Below are 21,113 nucleotides of genomic sequence, written 5' to 3'. Positions count from 1 at the left end.
CGCTCCAGGGGTTTAATTTAAATATCTTTATTCTGTCACGTCCTGCGGTGTACTGCTAAATGAAGCAGCATTATCGGCGCGGGTAGTGACTTGCAATTCTAATTAATTTTCTCGGAAATTGTAGCGGTTGCGAACTGACCCCATATATCTGGTCATTTGACTTTAATTCACGTGCTGGCATGGCTTCTGAGTGAGAGTTGCGCGCATTTCCATTAGAATTAATTATCGGGTCCACAGCACGTTTCCAAGAGTCTCAACATATATTCAGAGCCGTTAACCCTTTAAAGCTGCAGTTTCTGGAAATTAACTTTTGAGACTAATGCTTTACAGTACATTTGTATTGACACAAATGTTGTCGGATGGCAACTAACTGGGATTACCGGGGGATTCCTTTTAAAATTACGCATGGAATTTCTTTTCCGAGGCTTTCTTAGCTTTCGTAGGCTGGCCGAATATAGGCGGGCGCTGTATCGGGGATTGATTATAGTTCTGAAATGTGCTAATTTTCCCAAAGAAAACCATTATTATTGAATGTATTTTTCATGTAGGCCTGCGAACAGTGTATTTTGTAGTTAATGGTCGTGTATAATAGAGACTGAGACACAGTTATATTGTAAAACTTTGTTTAGCAGGGAAAAAGAAAAGATACCGGTTTTTCGTCTTGTATTGTTTTCTTCTCAAATGGTTTACATAACTTTTTTATTCTCGAGAGATCAGATCCTAGTCTTTGGAGGGGTTTTTTTCGTTCACGAACTTCTACAGTACTTCTGTAATTCGTTTGTTCGATAGCATTCGATAAGAACGATATCAGGAAACGATGTTCTGGTGCAAAGTTGTATTAATTTAGGATAAGTAATAAAATTATCATCTCTATTCCGTGAATAAACTAACCCTACGGAACAAAGTTCGTTGGAAGCTTATACTCGCCCACCGACTCAAGAAATTTCCTATATTTGACAGAATATGAAAGTTCCTCACGGTTTTCAAAGTCTGGATTGTGTGGGTGCTCGTCTGTTCTCTCCACAATTTCACTTATCTTAGGCGACTGATAATAATTGACTTTTCGAAATAGCGACGTCAGTAACAACGCCTCTACAGTGAACACGATTTTATTCCTATCATTAATGGGAAAAGAAAGTCTTTGACAAAATACGCGATTCCCTTAATCCGGAAAACGTGTCTTTCTGTCCCTTGAAAGGATGTTTGCTTACATTTCTCTTGTGTCATAGGTGTTAGATGGGATTTTTATTTTCGTGTAATTTGCCTTTAATATCACTAGAAACTCTTTCGCGCGTCATTACGTTCCTCGTGGCTTGTTACAATTTTATGAAAATGTCAGCCAGTGAAACGGACTCTGTGGTCCTGTTGAGTTCATGGATTCATGGAGGAATGAATAGTGGGGCAGCAAATGTCATGGGTTGGAGGGTGAGAGTACGCCTGACATTTACCTTGTGAATCCGCCCCCTGCAGACAACAGTCCCTAGGCTCTCTCATTAAAACCGTCATCCAGCGCGTCAGAGTCCTGTAATTAACCTGAACTATACAGAGACGTGTTCCTAAAGCCTGGCTCTGATTACAGTTATTTATTTGCCCATTTCATGGCACTGGCTTCTCATCGCAGAGACCCGGGCATAATCCCCAGTGTCTTGAAGTGAGGTGACTTGGTACTGGATCAGGGTTTCTTTTCCTAGTTCTTCGGTTTCCCCTACCATCAACATTCAACCATTGCTCCATGCTCATTAATCACTGCCCCACGAGGTTTGCGATAGCCCTGACCAAGCATCGCACCCTCAGTTTAAAGTTGGGAGCGTCATCTCTGGCTTAACATTTCGCTGTACTCGAAGTAAAGGTAGTTCAGTACATGATGATAGTCGCCCTGATGATGGAGGTAGTAAGCACATCTAAAACGTCTTTAAACCAGGGCTGTGGAGTTGGTACTAAAAATCTCCGACTCCTTCATAAAACCTTAATATGTATTAATGGCAGCATAAGATATTTCATTACCACCACGTAAATCATCAGCCTACTTTTTAGAATTATAACCTTTATTTAAATATACGTCTAATGGTTATTGCAGAAATCGGTTGATTTGTAAACAGTTTGTATTCTTAAGGTACCACAGCCAAAGTTGCAAAGCATTATTCCCACACCACGTGGCTCAATGCGTCGATGAATCTCCCTAAGCGTGAGGCCGCCGGCGGCTGGCTCTCACGGTATAGAAATTGTTCTTAAGATTTTATATCGAGGTCGGAGTCGGTACATTTTTACCGACTCCGACTCCACAGTCCTGCTCTAAACCTCTGCTAGAGTACAGAGCGTAACAACCCAGAAGACATTCTTTTTACTCGCCTCCGTGAGAACCTCGAATCTCACTAAGAAGTAAAGTGATAAGCTATCTTGGCCCTTTGTATTGGAATTTTTAAATCACTTAATATAGTGTACATATAATGTAATTTGCATTGCATTTATCGGTCTGATCCGCATCTCGAGTTTTCCTTAGCCCTCGAAGAGAATGCTGGGATAGTGATACAGGTAGACTACTGCCGTTTCCTTCCAAATTTCTGAGTCACAGTTGTCGACCTGCATTTAAATTAACTAAGAAACGGACAATATGTTTTGTGGTGCGTTTCTTGAAGTCACTTAAATCCCCACACCTCTGCTTTGAGCGTTCTGTGTTTCATTGTTCATGATACATTAAGGATTGATGCCGATCAGAAACTGTTATATCATTAGGAAGGAAATAGTATTTGCTTGTTGTAAGATAGTCTTTTAATCTCCTACAAGGCTGAATGTGCCCTTTTTTTAGTATGGTAGCAGAACAATATCCAATTTCTTTTCCATCTTTGTACCAGATATTCAATTATGCAAAAGGTTCCTTGCAGTCAGAACGTGCTCTGTCTCTTGGACTCCATTTAGTGTAACACAACGCTGTCAATTTGTTCCTCTCTTTGGAATTTTATTTATTTATAAGATGGGCATACACCCTTCCCCTCTTATGCCCAGAACAAATGGTTAACCCAAAAACGTACTGTAGGATACCTTCCCTGTACCTAGGCACCAATTCCCAGGTGGGAACAGTAACTTTCTTCCCCTCCCTTTCCCCAGATCCATCTCTTTTCTGCAGGTGGGAGTGAAACACGTGCAAGTTGCATGCATCTAATTTGAAACGCCCTGGCAGGATTGACCCCAAAAGGTCAGGTATATATTTTTACACACCTGTATGCTTATAATTAACATTGTGTTATGTAAAACGTAATAGTCTAATTGAAGCTGAATCTTTATTCTCGTTTGAGAGTTTTGACAATACAAAATGTCCTGTGAATTGGACAGGAATAATGTGTTTGTGTGCCTATTGTGAACTCAAAAAAATTTCAGCTCGTAGGATTTTTTGTGCGCCGTAGAGCGAGTGAGCGAGGATTTTACAGACATCTGGAAAGGAAGCGTGTGATTGCAGACTTATTGGTGTCATAATGTCTGTGATCGTACGTTTTAACAGACTAAATAATAGGAACATAAATATGAAGTGAAAGCAACTTCAATGCGAAATAGGATTTGGGATTCTCACGGCAAAACTTATCACCCTGTTGATGGAAGCAACTATTACCTCTGAAACGTTGGTAAACTTCTACCAGAATACATGATGCTACAACCCAGAAGACAGCTATTTTCGGACTCACTGCCCTGAAAACCCGAAATCATACAGAAAATTGGCTCATAGTATAGAAGGAATTCATTGCACTGCTAGCTAATAGGCTAGTGTTTGTGAGCATTGTGTTTAATTTGTATTATTCATATATTTGGATACTGGGAACGACCCGTTCTTCAAGTGCCTGAGCACTGCAGTCCAAACTTTTCGTTGGCTCGATCTGTAGACATTCGGTAGGACTCCTTGGACGAGGGATCGGCCCGTTGCATGGCCTCTACCTGTACACAGGACAGCACAACTCAGAAAAACGCGGACAGACATCCATGGCTTGAGTGGGATTCGAACCCACGGTCCCAGCGACCAAGCGGCACAAGGCCCACGCCTCAGACTGCGCGGCCACTGCAGACCCCTATTATTCATATGGGTGTGATATTTATGATCATTCAGTAGACATACATATTTGTAAAACTTTACACATGTTTCAAATTTCCTAATATGACCCCAGGAAAAGAATCCTAGCAGTGGTCTGAACACACAGGTCACAACACTTCAGAAGACTGATAGTGTACTTACAATGTATGCAGCCTGTTCATGATATGTAAGCAGTAAATTATATATGAGCTTTTGTGCACTCTCTATGGTGGTAACAGAATCCCCATGGTCCTACTATTCATAATGACAGGACGCAGATTTAAGCTCTCCATTATCTGGATTGCTCCAAGGAGCGTGCAGAAGCATCCTCCTGTCTCAGTCAGCCCCCTGGGGGTTTTGCTGAAACTTCCCCCTTCTTTCTTTTTTTCCTGTACATATCATCTCTTTTCTTGTCATGCTGATACATGATTTTTCATTTTCACCTTTTACTTAAGTAAATCTTATGGAGACCACACTGAGTAAAGCTTCTGTAGTAAAAAGGACTTGTATTTTTAAGAAGTGGATAATTTATCACCGTATGAGATTATAGGGTGCACGTTAGTCCCCAGTGGTGGGCTCTTGCGAACATGATTCCATAAAAGCCAGTGAATTTCTTAAACAGCTGAGCATAACCAGCTTCTTTAAGAGGGCGCAGTTGCATGGAATTAGTGTGGGATTATATAATTCATTGGTTCTTTGTTTATTTAATGATGATGGAGGCAGGAAGTGCCTCTCAAATGTCGGTAAACTTCTACCAGACTGCATGGCACAGGGACATCTTCATAGTGTATCATTTAATTGTTTTGTAAGCATGATGTTTTCTTACAGTCTGACATCAAGGGCTGTCAGAAGAAGCTTGTGGAACAGCTAACACAGCACATTCAAGAGTCTCCAGGTCCCCCTACACGCAAACTTATAGCCCGTTGCCTTGCCACGCTGTTTAGTGTGGGTGATACCTTTCTTCTTTTTGACACAGTCAATAAGTGTAATGATATCTTGAAGAACAAGGATGACTCGCCCAGCTTTCTTCCTACTCGGCTGTGAGTAACTGAGTAATGGTTACTAAGAGCAATTAATTTTATGTCTGGAAACACAACTTCACTTATCAGTAAAATTTTAACAACACTGCATCAATGGCAAATCTTACTAATCTTCAAGTAATGTGTGGAGATGAATATAATTAGGTATATCTGAGAAAACGTATCAGTTCTGAGTTTGATTATATTGATTCAGCTGTGTAGAAAGAGGTGAAGAGATCGTTGTGTATGGTAAGTATGCAATAATTTTAAGTGGGGAGATCATATATTATTTTAAAATACTGTTGTGGTATTTGGTGTGAGACTGAGGAAAATGACAAAAAATGAAATTCATAATAGTTGGTAGCTTACCACCCATGTACTTTGCACATAGAAGTACTGGATATTAGTTCTAAACCAACTTCTAATATTTAAAATGTAAATATATGTTGGTTGAATTGCCCATAAATTTTGTGCAGGGCAGCTATTTGTTGTGTGGGTTGCATGTACGAGAAATTGGGCCGGATGATGGGGCGATCCTATGAAGAAACTGTTCAGATCCTCATCAAATCCCTGAGGAGTGCAGAATCACAAACACGCATTGAGATAATGCTTACCTTGGAAAAGGTAATGTTTCAATTGTCATGTATCCAATATTCATCAAATATTATATTTGGTATTATTGGCCTAGTGTTTTTCTCTCGTTTAATGTCTTTAATGGTTATGATGCTTCTGTCAATCATAGCCTAATGCATAAAACAGTGAAAATTACTAATATTGCCTGTGCATACATTTCATTTCCTATACAGTATCTTCCCCACACTCTGTCTGCCCACTGTTCTTTTGTCTCCTGTGAAGTCATTTGTCTTCATTTACCACACCTCAAAGGAATCCTCTTGTTGTCGATACACACATCCCTACAATTATCCTTCAGAGTACATTAACTTTCTAGACTATCTTTACAATTGGGTCTCTGCAGATGTCTTACTATTCTTTTACTGCAGGTACAAATCTACTGATAAGAGAAAATAACAATAAAGGGATACTTTTTTTGGTCAGTATTTCAGTTCACTTAATGGGCAATTTTAGTAACGTTTTGTTTGGGTAGGGTGTCAATGCAAATATATTTATAAGATAACATCTTATAACAGGAGTACACAACCATTAAGTGAGGAAGTGGAAATATGTATTTATAATATTACTATAATAAATAAGCAATTTAGTTGTTTTAGTACAGTCAGGACAAGGAATGGACATGTTTACCAGTTTGTGTGTATAAAAGTGTATTTAATGAGTCGGTGATTACTTAATTTTTACAGGTGTGTTCTGGTATGGGAAATGCCATCTCAAATGTGCATAAAGAAATATACAAGGCAGCCCGTCATTGTTTGACAGATCGTGTAATGGCTGTTAGGTGTGCTGCTGCTAAGGTACTTTTACATCATCCATTTCTCTGAAGTGTTGACAAAGTAATGGTAAACCATTGCTTTTTTTCTGGTGGTCATGGTATTAAATGAAGTGTATGTGAATTTTGATTGACACTATAGTGACAGATCGTTAAGAAAGCGATTTACCATCTGCTCATTTTCCTATGTGGTTGCCTCGGTATTGCATGTGTGTACTTACCTGCCACATGTCTGGATGTACGTTATAATTCTGTCGCTAAATTTTAATTTACAAATGACTTTATTTTTTCCCAATGGATTCCAGTATGAATGCTAGATGTGTATTTGGCAGATTTCTGATTTGTTTGAATCTCTACATATCAGGGAGAGAAGATATTTTCAGAATGTGTGGAATGGATTCAGCTGGTTTAGGATGTGATCCTTAGTCAGGCTTTTATTAACATGGTAATGATCCTTTGACCTTGGTAACAGGAGGAAAACTTATTTTATAGTTCAGTGGAGTTAGTTACTATCACACAGACTGAATGTGGCATTGTATCTTAAAATGAGTCATAAATATTTCCATCCATTTTTCTCCAAACTTGACATACTCACCATTCATGATGAACCTATATTATTTGGCACTTAATATAGTGTCTGTAGCTGTAGCATTGATAAATATGGTGAATCATTTAAATTCAGAATGCTTTAATTTTAATGCTTTTGAAACTTTAAAATGCTTGTGCAAGAATGTGATCTCTTCAGAAAAAAGAATTTGTGAATTATGAATTTGTTGTTAATTGAGAGCACATTGTTACCAACTTAAGGTCTCACAGCTACTTTCATACTTGGTAAGCAATGTTACATTGTAATTCTTCAACATTATTAAAGGCTTCTCCTTGTTTAACACAAGGTGAAATAAGCATCACAGACTTTCAAATACAAGACAAGCAACAAATTAAATTTTCCTTGAGGACAAAATATTGTCTCACATTTTATGTTCTCACAGCAGTGAAGGTGGCATTTTGTCCAACTCTGCGCTTCTAAATTATAAATCCTGTTTTTAATATTTATACTAAGTACTCTGATTTTTATGATGTGTTTATACTTTTCAGTGTCTTCTGGAGATGTTGAACCATGCACCGTTTCTGTACACAACAGAGCTAGAGAGCTTGGCAACACTGTGTTTCCGAGCATTTGATGGTTCCAATTATGAAGTACGATGTGCTGTTGCAAAGCTGTTGGGAACTTTGATAGCCACCACACAACAGACACAGAAAGGAAATCCTGCAGGTAACAAACAGTCTAACCAACCAAAAAATGTATTCAGAGGAGCAAATGAAGGGTTACTGGAGCATGAAATAGATCAGTCACCTTCTTCTAGTATCAAGGTTAAGAATGTAAGGAGCTGTACCTTCACTCTCCAAAGATGACTTCATTGCATGATCCTTTATTAAGCACAAGGGTAACAATTATTTTAAAAAAGAAAGTTTATTATATCTTACACTATTGCCTGATATCAAGTCGTGAATATTTGAAGACTTAAATATCACCCATTATTTTTAAAATGTGATTTTGCTTTACATTAACTCTGAAGACATGTGTTTATTCCTGATTTGTTTAGCCCATCAGAACAAAGGCTTCAAACCAATTTCCTTAGAAGAATCGTTAGGAGTGTTGATGTCTGGCTTTTTAAGAGGAGGAGTTGGGTTCCTAAAGGGCACTGGAGAAATGATAAAAGGGAGTTCTGGTGTCAATAGGGAAGTTCGTGTTGGTGTTACACATGTGAGTAGACCGTGTGATGTGAACTAAAAGAGGGACGCAGAAGCAAGGAGAAGTAAGAGAACTGAGGGGACTGGCATGTGAAAGAGATGGGAAAGCAATACAGGAAAAAGAAGGGAAGGTGTTTAATATGTGGAAGGGGTAAAGGAAAGATGATGAGGGCATTAAGATACAAAAGAAATCATTGCCGATGAATTTGAACAGGCTTACAAACTATAACTGGCATAAAGATAAAGCCTGTTGTTTGACTTACAGAGGCTGTGCAGAAAACAACCATAGATATTTTTTGTTTCTGGTTGCATCTCTACTCAGAGAGTTTGTTGGAGATTTTAAATAATTCCATGGCATGCGTCGCTTATAATGACTGAATGACAACTTCGCTGAGAAGATAATATCTTATGGGAATGTTTTTGTAATCAGTCTTTTGGCCTCTAATAAAACCTCATATACCTCCTTTCAGGCATATGTGATTTTTGTGCAAATCCTTGGAGGAGTATGGCTAGAGCGCAATATCACAACTCTGCTTACACATGTCCTGGATCTAGTAGCAAACCCAAAAGCAGCATCATCCCATGTAGATGCTGTCTACTCTCGCAAATGCATTAACTTCATTCTCAGGAGTGTTTTGGGTCGCATGCTGGGAGAGAAGGCACAAGCTTCTGCCTGCAAGGAGATAGCTCACATTGTCATCAAGCAGATGAATTCTATTGGTCAGTAGATTGCCTATTGCAGTACTGTGTTTTCTAAAGAAAGATTGACTGTTGGTGTTTGCATGTGTGCCTTTTAAATCAGTGAACAGATGCTCTTTTTTTTTCCCCATTCTGATACTATATTTATTTATGGCAGATGAATCCTAAAATACCACTATATTTCTTGTATTGTTTGCAGACTTTAATCCAGAGAATGCAAAGGATTTTAATCAGGAGACCCTCTTCAGTCAGCACCTGTTGGTTTGTGCTTTGCAAGAGATGGGAAGTATTATTCTTGGGCTTGGAACCACAGCTGGCAACCTCCTCACTGACCAGTCACTAAGTAAGTCATATTGAGTGACATCGGACATTTATGAAGAATATTTATTGATACGAGGTTTGACATACAACTGATATTTTTGTGAGTGGGTTAATCAATTTCAAGATGGAATTGAAGATATTTTAGTAAAGCTGTAGCACTACATGCCATGAAGATGCTTGGGGGAGAGGCGGTTTCGCTCCTACTCATTCTTGACCCCGACATTAGATATGAGTGAGTGATGGGGGTCATGCCTTTGTAGTGCTTTACTCCTGGTGCCCATAGTACCCACTGGATATGAGGCTGGGTGGGCCTTAGAATCCATCTGAATGCTGAATCTAGAAGGAAAGTCCTTTGTCTTTGCCAGCGACCAAACCCCAGTTATCCAGTGCATAGTGAGACACTATACTGACTGAACTACCCTGGCTCATAATGGAAGACATTAAAGGTAACAAAAGACATGACTATCCAAAATCCAAAATACTAATCCAAGTGCAGAATTTTCTGAAATGATGGGGAATAACGGATGACTGATATGTGGTACTGGAATTACAGCCATCATGTTGGAAGCCTCATGAAAGTTAAACGAATGAGCTCGATTGATTTATGCTGGTAAATGTGTACCTTGAATCTGACTCGATCACTTGCATTTTATGTCCGTTATCACGCGAACCAGGAATAAAATTACATACTTCATGTGTAGGTTTGATTGAAGCCATAATGGCAGTGCTGATCCATCCCTGCCAAGCTGCTAGACTAGCAGCTGCATGGTGCCTTCGCTGTATCTGTGTGGCTGTACCAAGCCAAATAACACCTCTCATTGACAGGTTGGTGCTTATGACACAGAACATTACCATGTTTATTTTCATATGTGTGTTTACTCAGTTGCACTCAGAAAGTAGTATTATAATATCTGCAACTTTTGTGGGTAAAATGATTTTATAGAAGATAAAACAAGAGCCTAGCATAAAAATGTACAATTTGCCATTCATTTGATGAAAATAACAAACCATGAGTTTTTGTGTGTCAAGAATTATAAACATGATGATTGTGTAGTGAGGTTATATGTGGCATCTGTATGAGTTGAAATTAGGCATATAAATGGTTGACGAAGTTGTAAATTTGTTAATTTGTAGTTCCTGCCAACCTAAACATAAATTGAAACATTTGAAGTAAAATAGGCATTGTAAAATCTCCAAAACTGCTTGGTTTTATATTCCATCATCATTATAGTGACTGTTATTATATTGTTGGTTTGTTATGTACAGATGTTATTTTTTAATAACATCAGTTTTTATTTTACAGATTAGATAACAATTAGGATCAAAGGTAAGACTTTGAGAACTTTATTATATCATGTTGAAATATTTAATTCTAATTTGCAGATGTGTAGAGGGCATAGAAAACATGCGAACATCTCCTGAAGCTATTGCTGGGTATAGTGGTGCACTAGCAGCTGTGTTGGGTGGCGTTCGATTGTCTCCCTTGGGTGTTCCACACACTAAAGGGAAGGTATGGTCAATACAAATTTTTATTAGAATTATAGGTTATTTTTTATAGCTCTACTTCATCTGTCTTGTTTCTGACTGCAATGTACATCACCAGAATTAGCACCCCCACCTCAGAAATGAATAGTTGTCAGGTAAGCATAACCTGGAGGGAGGGGGGGCAATACTAGAACAAGGTATTCTTGATTTTACCAAGGATTCTGTTTATTGTCCGCAGGTGATATTTAACACATCTGAAGAACTGTTGCGCAGTGCAAGTCAAAACAGCAGATTGTCTCTTAACAGAACTCAGGCTGGTTGGCTGCTGATCGGTGCTATTATGACACTGGGTAAGCTAACTCAGCTTGATAGTCACTCAACTGGTCAAAAAAAATTCCTGCTTTTTATGAAACCCGAAGTTTCACCACGTAATTCACAAGAGTCCATCACTGGGTCATATCCTGTCACATACACACTATCTGTGCACAAGTCGCTCAAGTGGTCTCAGCCTTTAATATTTTACTACAAAAATTTTTTTTTGCTGGCTCTTATAGTAAGTGTTTATAAAAATTCTTCACCTACATAATTTCTTTATTGAAATATGAAAATGAGCAACTATGAAGTGTTATAAATAATAAAGTTTCATTGTATTCTTAGTGGGGGCAAGATTGCTTCGAAAGGTGACATCTCATTTTTGCAATTTTTCACCCAGCACATGAAATCATCTTTTAACATATAAACATTTTCATTAGTAATGTGGAAACACTTTGTATCAAACAGCAGTGAACAGATTATCATTCATGTATTTTTAAAGAAGTTGAATTAATGCATTAGGTGTTCCTGTGGTGCGTGGTCTGTTGCCCCGAATGCTGTTACTGTGGAGAAATTCCTTTCCACGTTCAAATAAAGAACTGGAATCAGAAAAGGCAAGAGGAGATGCATTTACGTGGCAGGTGAGTCAGTCACATGGCTGTAAATTAAACAAGAATTATGAAAAATTATCATAGTTTTCTGTTTCTTACAAATTTGTTAATTATATGCATATTCTTGAGACTTGCTGTTTATTTTTCTAAAAATTGTCTCAGTATGCAATAAGAGTAGCAGGCATGAAATGGGGGAGGTACAGAGGTTATGTGTTAACTAAATGACCTATATGTATTTATTTAGGTGACTTTGGAGGGAAGAGCTGGAGCTCTGTCTGCAATGCACAGTTTTGTTCAGAACTGCCCCGAGTTGGTTACTGAGGACATCATCAGACGATTGCTTACTCCAATTGAATCTGCCCTTGCAATGCTAACAAAGTAAGTCAATGATCAGAACACACTTGAAGATTTCTGTCTTCTGGGTTGTTGCGCTGTGTAGTCTGGTCGATGTTTACCAATGTTTCAGAGGTCATACTGCCCTGATGGTAAACATCGACCAGACTACACAGCTCAACAACGCTGAAGACAGAAATCTTCAAACTCACCGCTGTGAAAACCTCAAATCTTACATAGAACACTTATAATTGGTGCTTAATTTCATGGTGTAGGAGGTTGGTTATGACCTCAGAATTCTGCCTTGCTGTATTATGAAAGAACTTCACAGAGGAAAGTCTTTAAGAAGCTGTAGTAATCCCTCAGTTAATCAAATACTGTCTTCCTTTTACCCTTTTACAGAACCTGGAAATTCATTACCATTATTCTCAGATATCATCTGTTGAGTACGCTTTTATGAAGTCTTTGCATCATTGTATGTTTTCAGTATATCTACCGTCTTAAAAACATATGGGCAACACCTGAAGGCACCAGCTGCTATGGTGAGGTTGAGATTATATGAAACATTGTTACTTCTCCCTTCACATGCATTTGAAGGTAATTTTTATGGTGGTCAGTATAAGATGGTATGAAAGTTCTTGTTTTCTGTCATTAAATATATAATAATCTTCTATTAATGTGGATGAATGTGCTAAAATTTAATTTTGAAACAGTAAAATCTTGTTAATGGAGGTGCTTCGGGCCAAAAAAATAAAAACATTAAGTTAATTTCAAATTTCCATTACATTCATTACCTTCCAGCTATTGTATTCTGCCAGAAGGAATCATGTTAAATGTGTCATGATATTATCTCTACTCCAAAGAGCAGGAAAATGTAAATAACAGGAGGTTATTATTGTTTTTATCATTTTTATTGGTGACAGCATTGCTTTTGAAAGAAAGTGACATTACTTAGAATTTTTTACAGTCTGTTATATCGCAAGATTTATTAAAATTTAACTTTTTTGTAATCATTTGACCATTGTGGTGATACTCTTGTCTTGTTTCCAGCTTCGTACACACATTTGTTAAGAATGCTTGTAGCAGAATTCACTCTGACTGAAAACCCTGCTAACACAACTACATCACTGCTTCGCACTGTATGTCATGCTGATGACTCAGTTATTTTAGGAACATGGCTGCAAGAAACAGATCACCGCACCATAGAAGATCAGGTTTGTAATGTTCGCTGTTGCCAGCATTACATCACATTAGTCCTTCAACATTCTCATAGTTTGTCCTGAATAGTTGAACTAAAACTGAAGTGTATGTTCAGTTATTTGTAGCATAATGTTCTTTCTTTCTGGCTTCAATTTGCATGAATGGTGGATGAATTTACATATATTTCTTGCTGTCTGTGGTTGTGTGTTTGTTTTGGCATTCTGTTAAGTTTAATATTTCCATTTTATTGTGAAAGTGATGGATAATCTTCCTTCTTTGGTCCATTGAGGATTTATCTTGATAGTAAAATGTGGTATTTTTGGATGCTAAAGTTTCTGATAAGTGGTACATGACTTTGGTGTCAGTACAAGAAATGTACTGAAGGAGACGAAACTTCTATATCTCATGATTAATTTCAACACCTTTATAGAAAGGAAGCTGTGACATAATGAGGGACAGTGAATATGAAGAAATTATAGCTGCTTATGTTTCTGTCGATTGTCAGTATTGTAACTACCAACTTTATCAAAAATATCTGTAAACTATTTGTCTATATAATTTTATTCTAAACATTTTTGCAGCCACTGGAATTTATACTGAGTCACTTGAATCCAGTTCTTATCCTCATACACTATTTAAGAACTATTTTAATATTATTATTTTATCTGTGCCTAGGCATTCCAAATGGTCTCTTCCCTTCAAGTTTTGTAATTAAAATTTTGTATGCTTTTCTCATCTCTTGTGTACATGCTATATGCCCTGCACATTACATTTCTCTTGGTATTATCACCCTAATAATATTTGAGAAAAAGTAAAAATTATTATGCTTTTCATCAAATTGTCTTTATCCTCATTTTACTTCCCTCTGTCTTAGATCCAGATATTCTTTTCAGTACCTTGTTTTTATTTCAAACACCCTCATATGTTGTCTTCCCTCGGGTTGAGGCAGTGTATAGGATATACAACATGACAGTATTTAATAATCAAACATGATGAAACCTGGTAATGTAACAATATTCCAGTTAGATAGCAGGCAGTGAATTATGCACATGCGAGACTTCAGAACCATACATTTTGTCTCTGCTATTTTTGAGAAATAGAATTTCACTGATATGGTAATTTGTATTAAAAAGTTCAAACTTCTATCATTCTGCATTTTTATTTTTATTTATGGTGCTTGTCATTGAAGAAGTTTGTGGACTGGTTGTCATTTTTGTCACTGTGTTTCAGTGCTTAATCTGGTGAGTATTCCTTCTTGTCTGTATGTTCCAGTATTTAAATATTCAGTATGTAGGAAATTTATCCATTAACCTGAGGATAATGAAAACTTACAAAGTTTTGTTATTCTCAGTTAATTTGAACTGATACATATTTCTCAGTATTATGGTGTTTTGCATATATCTCTTTTCCCATTGAAGGAAGAAATCTTTCCCATTACCTTTTACAAATGTTTAACTTTGTTTTTGTTTTTGTCTTTGTCTTTGTTTTTGTTTGGTGTGTCAGATTGAATTAAAACTTTTTGAATGCTTTTGGTATTGATGATTATCTTATTGGTTGATTTTTCTCTGAATCTAATATGTACATTGCTAAGTTTTGTGTTGTATTGGTTATAATCTCATCTTTATCACTGCTCTGTACACACTATAGTTTTCTGTAAAAAACATTCTCAGCACGTAAATGCTGCTTCTCTTTTGTTTTGGTGATGGTTTCTAACGCAATTAACAGGTGGACTTTCTTTTCATCCGTACATCTAGATGGAGCCTAATCGCAGAGCTGATGGAGATCATGTGAGTACATGCCAACTAATATGCTGCATACTTAAATGTCTTGGTTTGGCTTCCAGCTTTGCTAATGTGATGCTGATTTAAATCTGTATAACCTATTTCCTTCATCTTTCTATTTTGTTTTTAATTGGTTTCATTCTGGATTTATTAATTGGGGGAATGAGTGGAAAGGTGTACTCTAGTCTGTAGTGGACATATTTTCCAAGCATATTATTTTCAATATTACAAATATTGCCCTTGATATTCATTAATTGGCAATACAAAATTATATTGTTGCAAAACTAATCACACTTGTTATTATACTGAATTGAATCATACAGTAATTTATTTATATTTCATCAAATATTTGTCTCATCAACAAGTGTTTCCAGTAAAAGTTTATCATAATGAATTTTATGTTTGAGACATTTTGATAAGAACTGATTGTAGTAATATTTGCTTCACAAAGTGGAGATTACATTAGATTGATACCAAAATCAAATTATCAAGACAACTCTCAGTGCATACCTCAGTTTCAGAAATGGTAGAACCTTGTTAGAATATCCTGTCGAGAAACTTTGTATGTATTGATGTTCACGTATTCTGGTTTACTTTACAAAATACAAATACTTTTATCATCTTTTCTCACTTTGTAACTTACTTTACATATATACATGGTATTGTGTCCAGTAATGTACATAAGTAAGTTTGGGACTCCTTATATGTATTGCTACTGGAAATGGTTGGTAAGTTGTTTGTATAATGCTTAGATTAATCTGATAAGTGTTAACTTTGTAGAGTAACAGAATTGTTTAATTTTTCTGATTTATTTGTGCTGTATTGCTCAGCACACCTTTATAACTGCCAAATTATAACTTATGCATGTGAGAGTAATTTTCATGGCTGTACCATATGCAATGTTATTCTTATTATTTAATTGTTTTGTAAATTGTGAATTGAATTTCTTAGGAAAATGCAAATAATAATAATAATAATAACAACAACAACAACAATGACAGAAACTGGGTTGATTTGTTATGTGATAGGTTATTTAACACAGTAGAGTGCTATTTGACTCTTAACTCAAGATACTTACACAAATTTTGTAAGAATTTGTGGGTTTGATTTGGAAATTATGTTCTTGCCTCCTTTTATTCCTTTTGATATGTCACTTTAAGCATTTTGCTATTGCTCCAAGTTTTTGTTTCATAGTCAAGACATTCAGGCAGTGTTTTGCATTAAACTGTTCTAGGCCTGCTGTTATTTGTATTATTGTTGTTTTGGATGCAAATCTTATGCAGTTTTCCATATAATTTTATTGCAGACTAAACAGTATTATAATTAATTTCACTGATACTTGTTAATTAAAAGTTTATACCCAGATGCATGATTTATCATCTATTTTGTTTTCATATGGCTGCTTTTATTCTTGTGCTTAAGGACCACACCATGAAGATATACGTGACAGTGGAGGTAAAGCAAGCTCCATGTATTCTGAACTTCAGGACTAGATAGATGTGAATAGTCAGCTTCATACTCAGGACACTTCCCTTGGGAGAATAGCTCCCATTATCCAGAGAATAAGGTACTGTTAGCCCCAAAGCCAGAATAGATGAAGCAGCAAAGAGAAGAATCTGTGTCCTGTTGGGAATGAAACTACAAGTCACTGTACTTGCAGAGTTACTGTGGCTCATGCATATGTATGAATAATCTTGTTTATTGCATATAATAATGATATATGCTTTTGTTTTCTAGCTTCAGCCAAACAGTGCTGCTGGTTCTGGGGCTTTGGAGCACGACTCATGTTGCTTGTATCGACCAGTATCTCCTGTAAGTATCATTAACCTTAAAAGAAGATAAATCATGTATTATTCCTTTAGAGCAATTTCAATTTGTAGTTCTTTTATAGGGTGAATTTGTTCCTGGGCCACTTCCACTGGGTGTTGCTGTCATTGACATGTCAGTGTCCCTGTTTGGTCAGATCTTCCCACGTGTTGCCAATAAGCATCGCTTGCAGATGTTGGACCACTTTGCAGAATGTATACGCCATGCTAAGTCTTCACGCCAAGAAGCAGTACAAATGAATGTGTTCACCGCTGTTCTTAGTGGCCTCAAGGGACTTACAGAGGCCAAAACAACCTTTGGTCAAGATGATGTGAAAAAGTCAGCTGCATCCCTTATAATTGTAAGTTCAGGATTTCTTTCTGCTTTCTCCATATTCTAATGGTTCTGAAAATCTGAGTAAAATTAGCCTATATAAAACTCTACAAGAAGGGAATAAGACCTTTCACTTATAGTATAAATAATAAATTTCTATTGTATATGTAATTTGTTCTTATGAGAATGCAATATATCAAGAGCGTCTTCACTTTCTGGTGCACTAATGAAGGCTTTCTTTGTGAGGGAATGGTTTGACTTCACACTTTTCATAGGTTTGATAGAACACTGAGACATAAATATTATGCCAGGGCCTATAAACAACATGACCTGGAAGTGGTATTTAAATAAATGATTAGTTAATACTACCTTGGAAGGACTAAGGTGTCAGACACAAAGAGTAATACTTTGGTCTTTCATTATGGTTAGGAGTGAGGTATGTTAATGGTAAACATGTAGCCAAGAAGATTACATTCAAACATGTTTGGATTTATTTAATCAGTAGGATTCTTTTCCAGTTACACACTTATTTTAAGGTAAATAGGGATTAATGTTGTAATTTTTTACATTCAGTTTATTTTGTTACAACTTGAGAAGTGCATTATAAGTTTTCTCCATTTCAACATTTTGGAACCTTTATCTGTTTCCATTATCGTATAACAATTTCATAATTTCATGGATCTGTTTGACAGAGCTAGTCTAGATTCCTGGGTGTATATATATATATATATATATATATATATATATATATATATATATATATATATATATATATGTGTGTGTGTTTCAAAGGAACATGCTGTCCTTGAAGATGGAGCCAGTATGTTCCTCATATGTCATTATAAAACCAACAGACTGCATGGTGCAACAACCCAGGACACTACTATGAATGCCCTTCACCATGAAGACTCAGAATCTTACAGTATCCCATATACTTGGTACATCAAGTATGAAGGTCTAATACTGATGCATGCTTTGACCTGACATAAATAGTGTGATATGTGAGTTAAAAGTGCATTGTTTGTGTCTTTAGGGTGCTCTGACAAGCAGTAACCCTATCCTGAGGTGTGCTGCAGGAGAGTCACTTGGACGCATGGCACAGGTGGTAGCTGACTCGCGATTCACTGCAGAGCTGGCACAGACAAGTTTTGATAGGCTCAAATCAGCTCGTGATGTGGCTTCAAGGACAGGACATTCACTTGCTCTAGGCTGTCTCCATCGTTATGTGGGAGGCATGGGGTCCAGCCAGCATCTCATCACTAGTGTTAGCATATTGCTAGCACTGGCACAGGATGCAACATCTCCTGTTGTGCAGGTACACACAGTGATTAGAACTGAAGCAGAATTGTTGTTGCATTTCTTCACTTCATATTGCAGCAGCTTGTAAGCTCAAGAAATTTATTATATTTAATTCCACAAAACTAACTTGAATTCTAATTTGAGTCCAGTTTCCAGAGGTAGTTACGTAGGGGAACATGTGGTTTGGTTATTATTATTTTTACACTTTCAAGTTATATTTGCTCATATACAAGGGGATTTTATGGCCAGAATGTATAATTGGTACAATCATGCTGAAAACAAAAAAAATACTGTCTTTTATAACTTTCTGACACTTGTGAGGTTGCTAATATTATTGCCAGCATTGGGTGTCTGTCTCATTTGACAGTATACAAACATCCTGACATTGGGGGATGCTTCTTCAGACTCTCTACCATCATCTGTTAGTGTGCTGGGATTGTCAGCAAATTGTATTTATCTGTTGCAGGTGTGGTCTTTACATGCACTCGCCCTAATTGCAGACTCTGGTGGACCCATGTTTCGAGGCTATGTCGAACCATCTCTGTCATTGGCTCTTAAATTGCTGCTCAATGTACCACAGTCCTACATTGATGTGCACCAGTGTATTGGCAAAGTTTTGTCAGCTCTCATTACCACTGTAGGACCTGAGCTTCAAGGTAGGAAAATACATTAACCATGTCATCTACAAATCCCTTCTTAAAAAATTTATCTTCTGTGCATAGTATCCTGAAAAAATAACTTGTTTACAAATAATCTTGTGTGCATGCATGCATTTCTGAAGATAATGTACATCATTTTGATTACACTCAAAAAAAGTTTTAAGAATGTTCCACTGACTAAACAGTATCAGGTTTGAGATTTTAGGGTCTCACAGCATTGAAAATGTCCATAAGTGGTCTTCCTCTGAGTTGTGATGTGTAGACTTGTAGATGGGTACCAGTATTTCAGGGATCAAGATGGAGGCAGCATGTTTCCATGGACAGGGTCAGGTTTGATAAAAACAACCAGTAGCACTAACTTTTAAAATGTTGTATATATCAAATGTGTGTCAGACATTGGACAGTGTTCAACATAGTTGTGATGTTTGGAGTGAGTATGCTGAAGAGAATAAAAACTGTGTATTATGAAATGTTCTTGATCCTTCTGTGACTGTGTTTTTGAGACTTTAACTTTATCATGAATATTCATATCTTTGAAGCATGTCACAGAAATTTCCATTAACAGTATTCCTTGTTTTTTGCTATGAAGTAAGTGGGAATCTTATTTACATTTTCAGGCAACACCACATCAATCTGCATGGCTCGTTCGTCTTTCCTATGCGCATGTGCTATCATGCAGGATCACCAAGATCCATTGGTTCAAGCTGAGGCAACAGCTTGTTTGCAGCAACTGCACCTGTTTGCACCCCGTCATGTTAACCTCTCCTCCCTTGTACCAACACTATGTGTAAGTACCAAAGGTAGCTTAACTGACAAATGCCCTATCTGTTATGAAACTTAAAGGTTCATTAAGAGCCTGCCACTATTAAGTGTCTAGTAGTTACTTATAAGCCTGAAGAGTAACAGGTCATTGTAGGAGGAATTAATTAAACCTGGTATTATTTTCTCTGAAAGGTAAGTCAGCTAAAAAGACAATTTAATAACGTGGATTCAGAAAAGCCTCCTTTCTAAGTGGCAGCCCTCATTTTCATTTAAATTTTTTTGACATGACACCTACTTCATTGCTTCCCTTCTGCACAGGCAAAGGAGGAAACTAGGGACATAGTGCAAAGGTCATATGGCACAGTTGATAAATTTTAAGCAATACATTTCAGTGTTAACATTACCAGCACAACCAGTGCCATTTGTGATTTAATTTACATTGTCCCATTTCCATGTCTCTGCCCTCTATATTTTACTTATGTTTGTACCGATATCCAGTGGCAACAGTAATAAGTTGTTGAAAATCAAATCAGTTCATTCTGAATGTTTTATGAAAATTAATTCTTGTTTAATCCATCAGATGTCTGATATGCATCTCTTTTATGGACATGCAAATGGCAAAAGTAAGGAGACAGAAGGCAACAAAGGATGTTTTGAGCACTTGCAATGAAACTCTGTTCATTGTTTTGGCACGTAGAACTCATCCTTACATTTATGCCAGACGTTAAAGTTACACTGTGTTAAGTCATCATTTTTATCTATAAGCTGAATGAGAGTATCTTTCCACTCTGCATGTACTTGTTGGTGTATTGTTACAGCGTACTTTATCGAGTAATCATTTGTTACTACGGAAAGCTGCAATTTCATGCTTACGACAACTTGCCCAGCGAGAAGCTAAAGAAGTATGTGAACATGCCATGACTCTTGCCAGTGAGAGTAGAGATACCAACATTGTAGAAGGTAAAGTAAGTCTTGTATCTCTCGAATTCTTGGGGGTAGATTAACTCTTTTCAGTAAATTAAAACATTCTGGGAAGATTTTGGGCTTACTTTTGTTACTGTCATGTCATTTTGGACTTGTTGCAGGTTTAGTGATCACTGATAGTGGTCTGCCTGGAGTGCTGTTCAGCATGCTTGACACTGAGACAGACAGCAGACTTATCAAAGACATCCATGACACTTTGACAAGCATGTTACAGATGATGGCTGCAGATAACCTGTCACAGTGGCTGTCCCTCTGTAAAGATGTCCTCACTGTTGCCACAGGTCAGGAGCTACTAAAT

General features: G+C 37.0%; 1 protein-coding gene across 6 annotated transcripts in view; it reads left to right on the top strand.

The window, feature by feature from the left end:
- The window catches only part of LOC110839031 (HEAT repeat-containing protein 5B), a 54,075-nt gene that overhangs the window by 20,498 nt on the left and 12,464 nt on the right, over positions 1-21,113 (top strand). For 4 of the 6 annotated variants that reach the window (XM_022082816.2, XM_022082812.2, XM_022082811.2 and 1 more), the window contains 22 exons: positions 4,886-5,097; positions 5,553-5,700; positions 6,393-6,503; positions 7,574-7,751; positions 8,083-8,243; positions 8,701-8,950; positions 9,129-9,272; positions 9,952-10,075; positions 10,634-10,760; positions 10,974-11,085; positions 11,570-11,688; positions 11,903-12,036; positions 12,479-12,588; positions 13,042-13,205; positions 14,946-14,978; positions 16,710-16,784; positions 16,864-17,139; positions 18,145-18,426; positions 18,877-19,066; positions 19,687-19,856; positions 20,650-20,791; positions 20,917-21,096. In XM_022082816.2, the coding sequence (XP_021938508.1) occupies positions 4,886-5,097; positions 5,553-5,700; positions 6,393-6,503; positions 7,574-7,751; positions 8,083-8,243; positions 8,701-8,950; positions 9,129-9,272; positions 9,952-10,075; positions 10,634-10,760; positions 10,974-11,085; positions 11,570-11,688; positions 11,903-12,036; positions 12,479-12,588; positions 13,042-13,205; positions 14,946-14,978; positions 16,710-16,784; positions 16,864-17,139; positions 18,145-18,426; positions 18,877-19,066; positions 19,687-19,856; positions 20,650-20,791; positions 20,917-21,096 (3,442 nt within the window). The remainder of the gene's footprint in view (positions 1-4,885; positions 5,098-5,552; positions 5,701-6,392; positions 6,504-7,573; positions 7,752-8,082; positions 8,244-8,700; positions 8,951-9,128; positions 9,273-9,951; positions 10,076-10,633; positions 10,761-10,973; positions 11,086-11,569; positions 11,689-11,902; positions 12,037-12,478; positions 12,589-13,041; positions 13,206-14,945; positions 14,979-16,709; positions 16,785-16,863; positions 17,140-18,144; positions 18,427-18,876; positions 19,067-19,686; positions 19,857-20,649; positions 20,792-20,916; positions 21,097-21,113) is intronic. The other 2 variants (XM_022082815.2, XM_087357472.1) reach the window with 1 other exon arrangement.

Source organism: Zootermopsis nevadensis, unplaced genomic scaffold, assembly GCF_977971745.1.
Source record: "Zootermopsis nevadensis isolate Lab colony 2312 unplaced genomic scaffold, Znev_1.0 Znev_ptg000028l, whole genome shotgun sequence".
NCBI classification, from domain to species: Eukaryota; Metazoa; Arthropoda; class Insecta; order Blattodea; family Termopsidae; genus Zootermopsis; species Zootermopsis nevadensis.
This window is presented reverse-complemented; position numbering and strand designations above follow the sequence as displayed.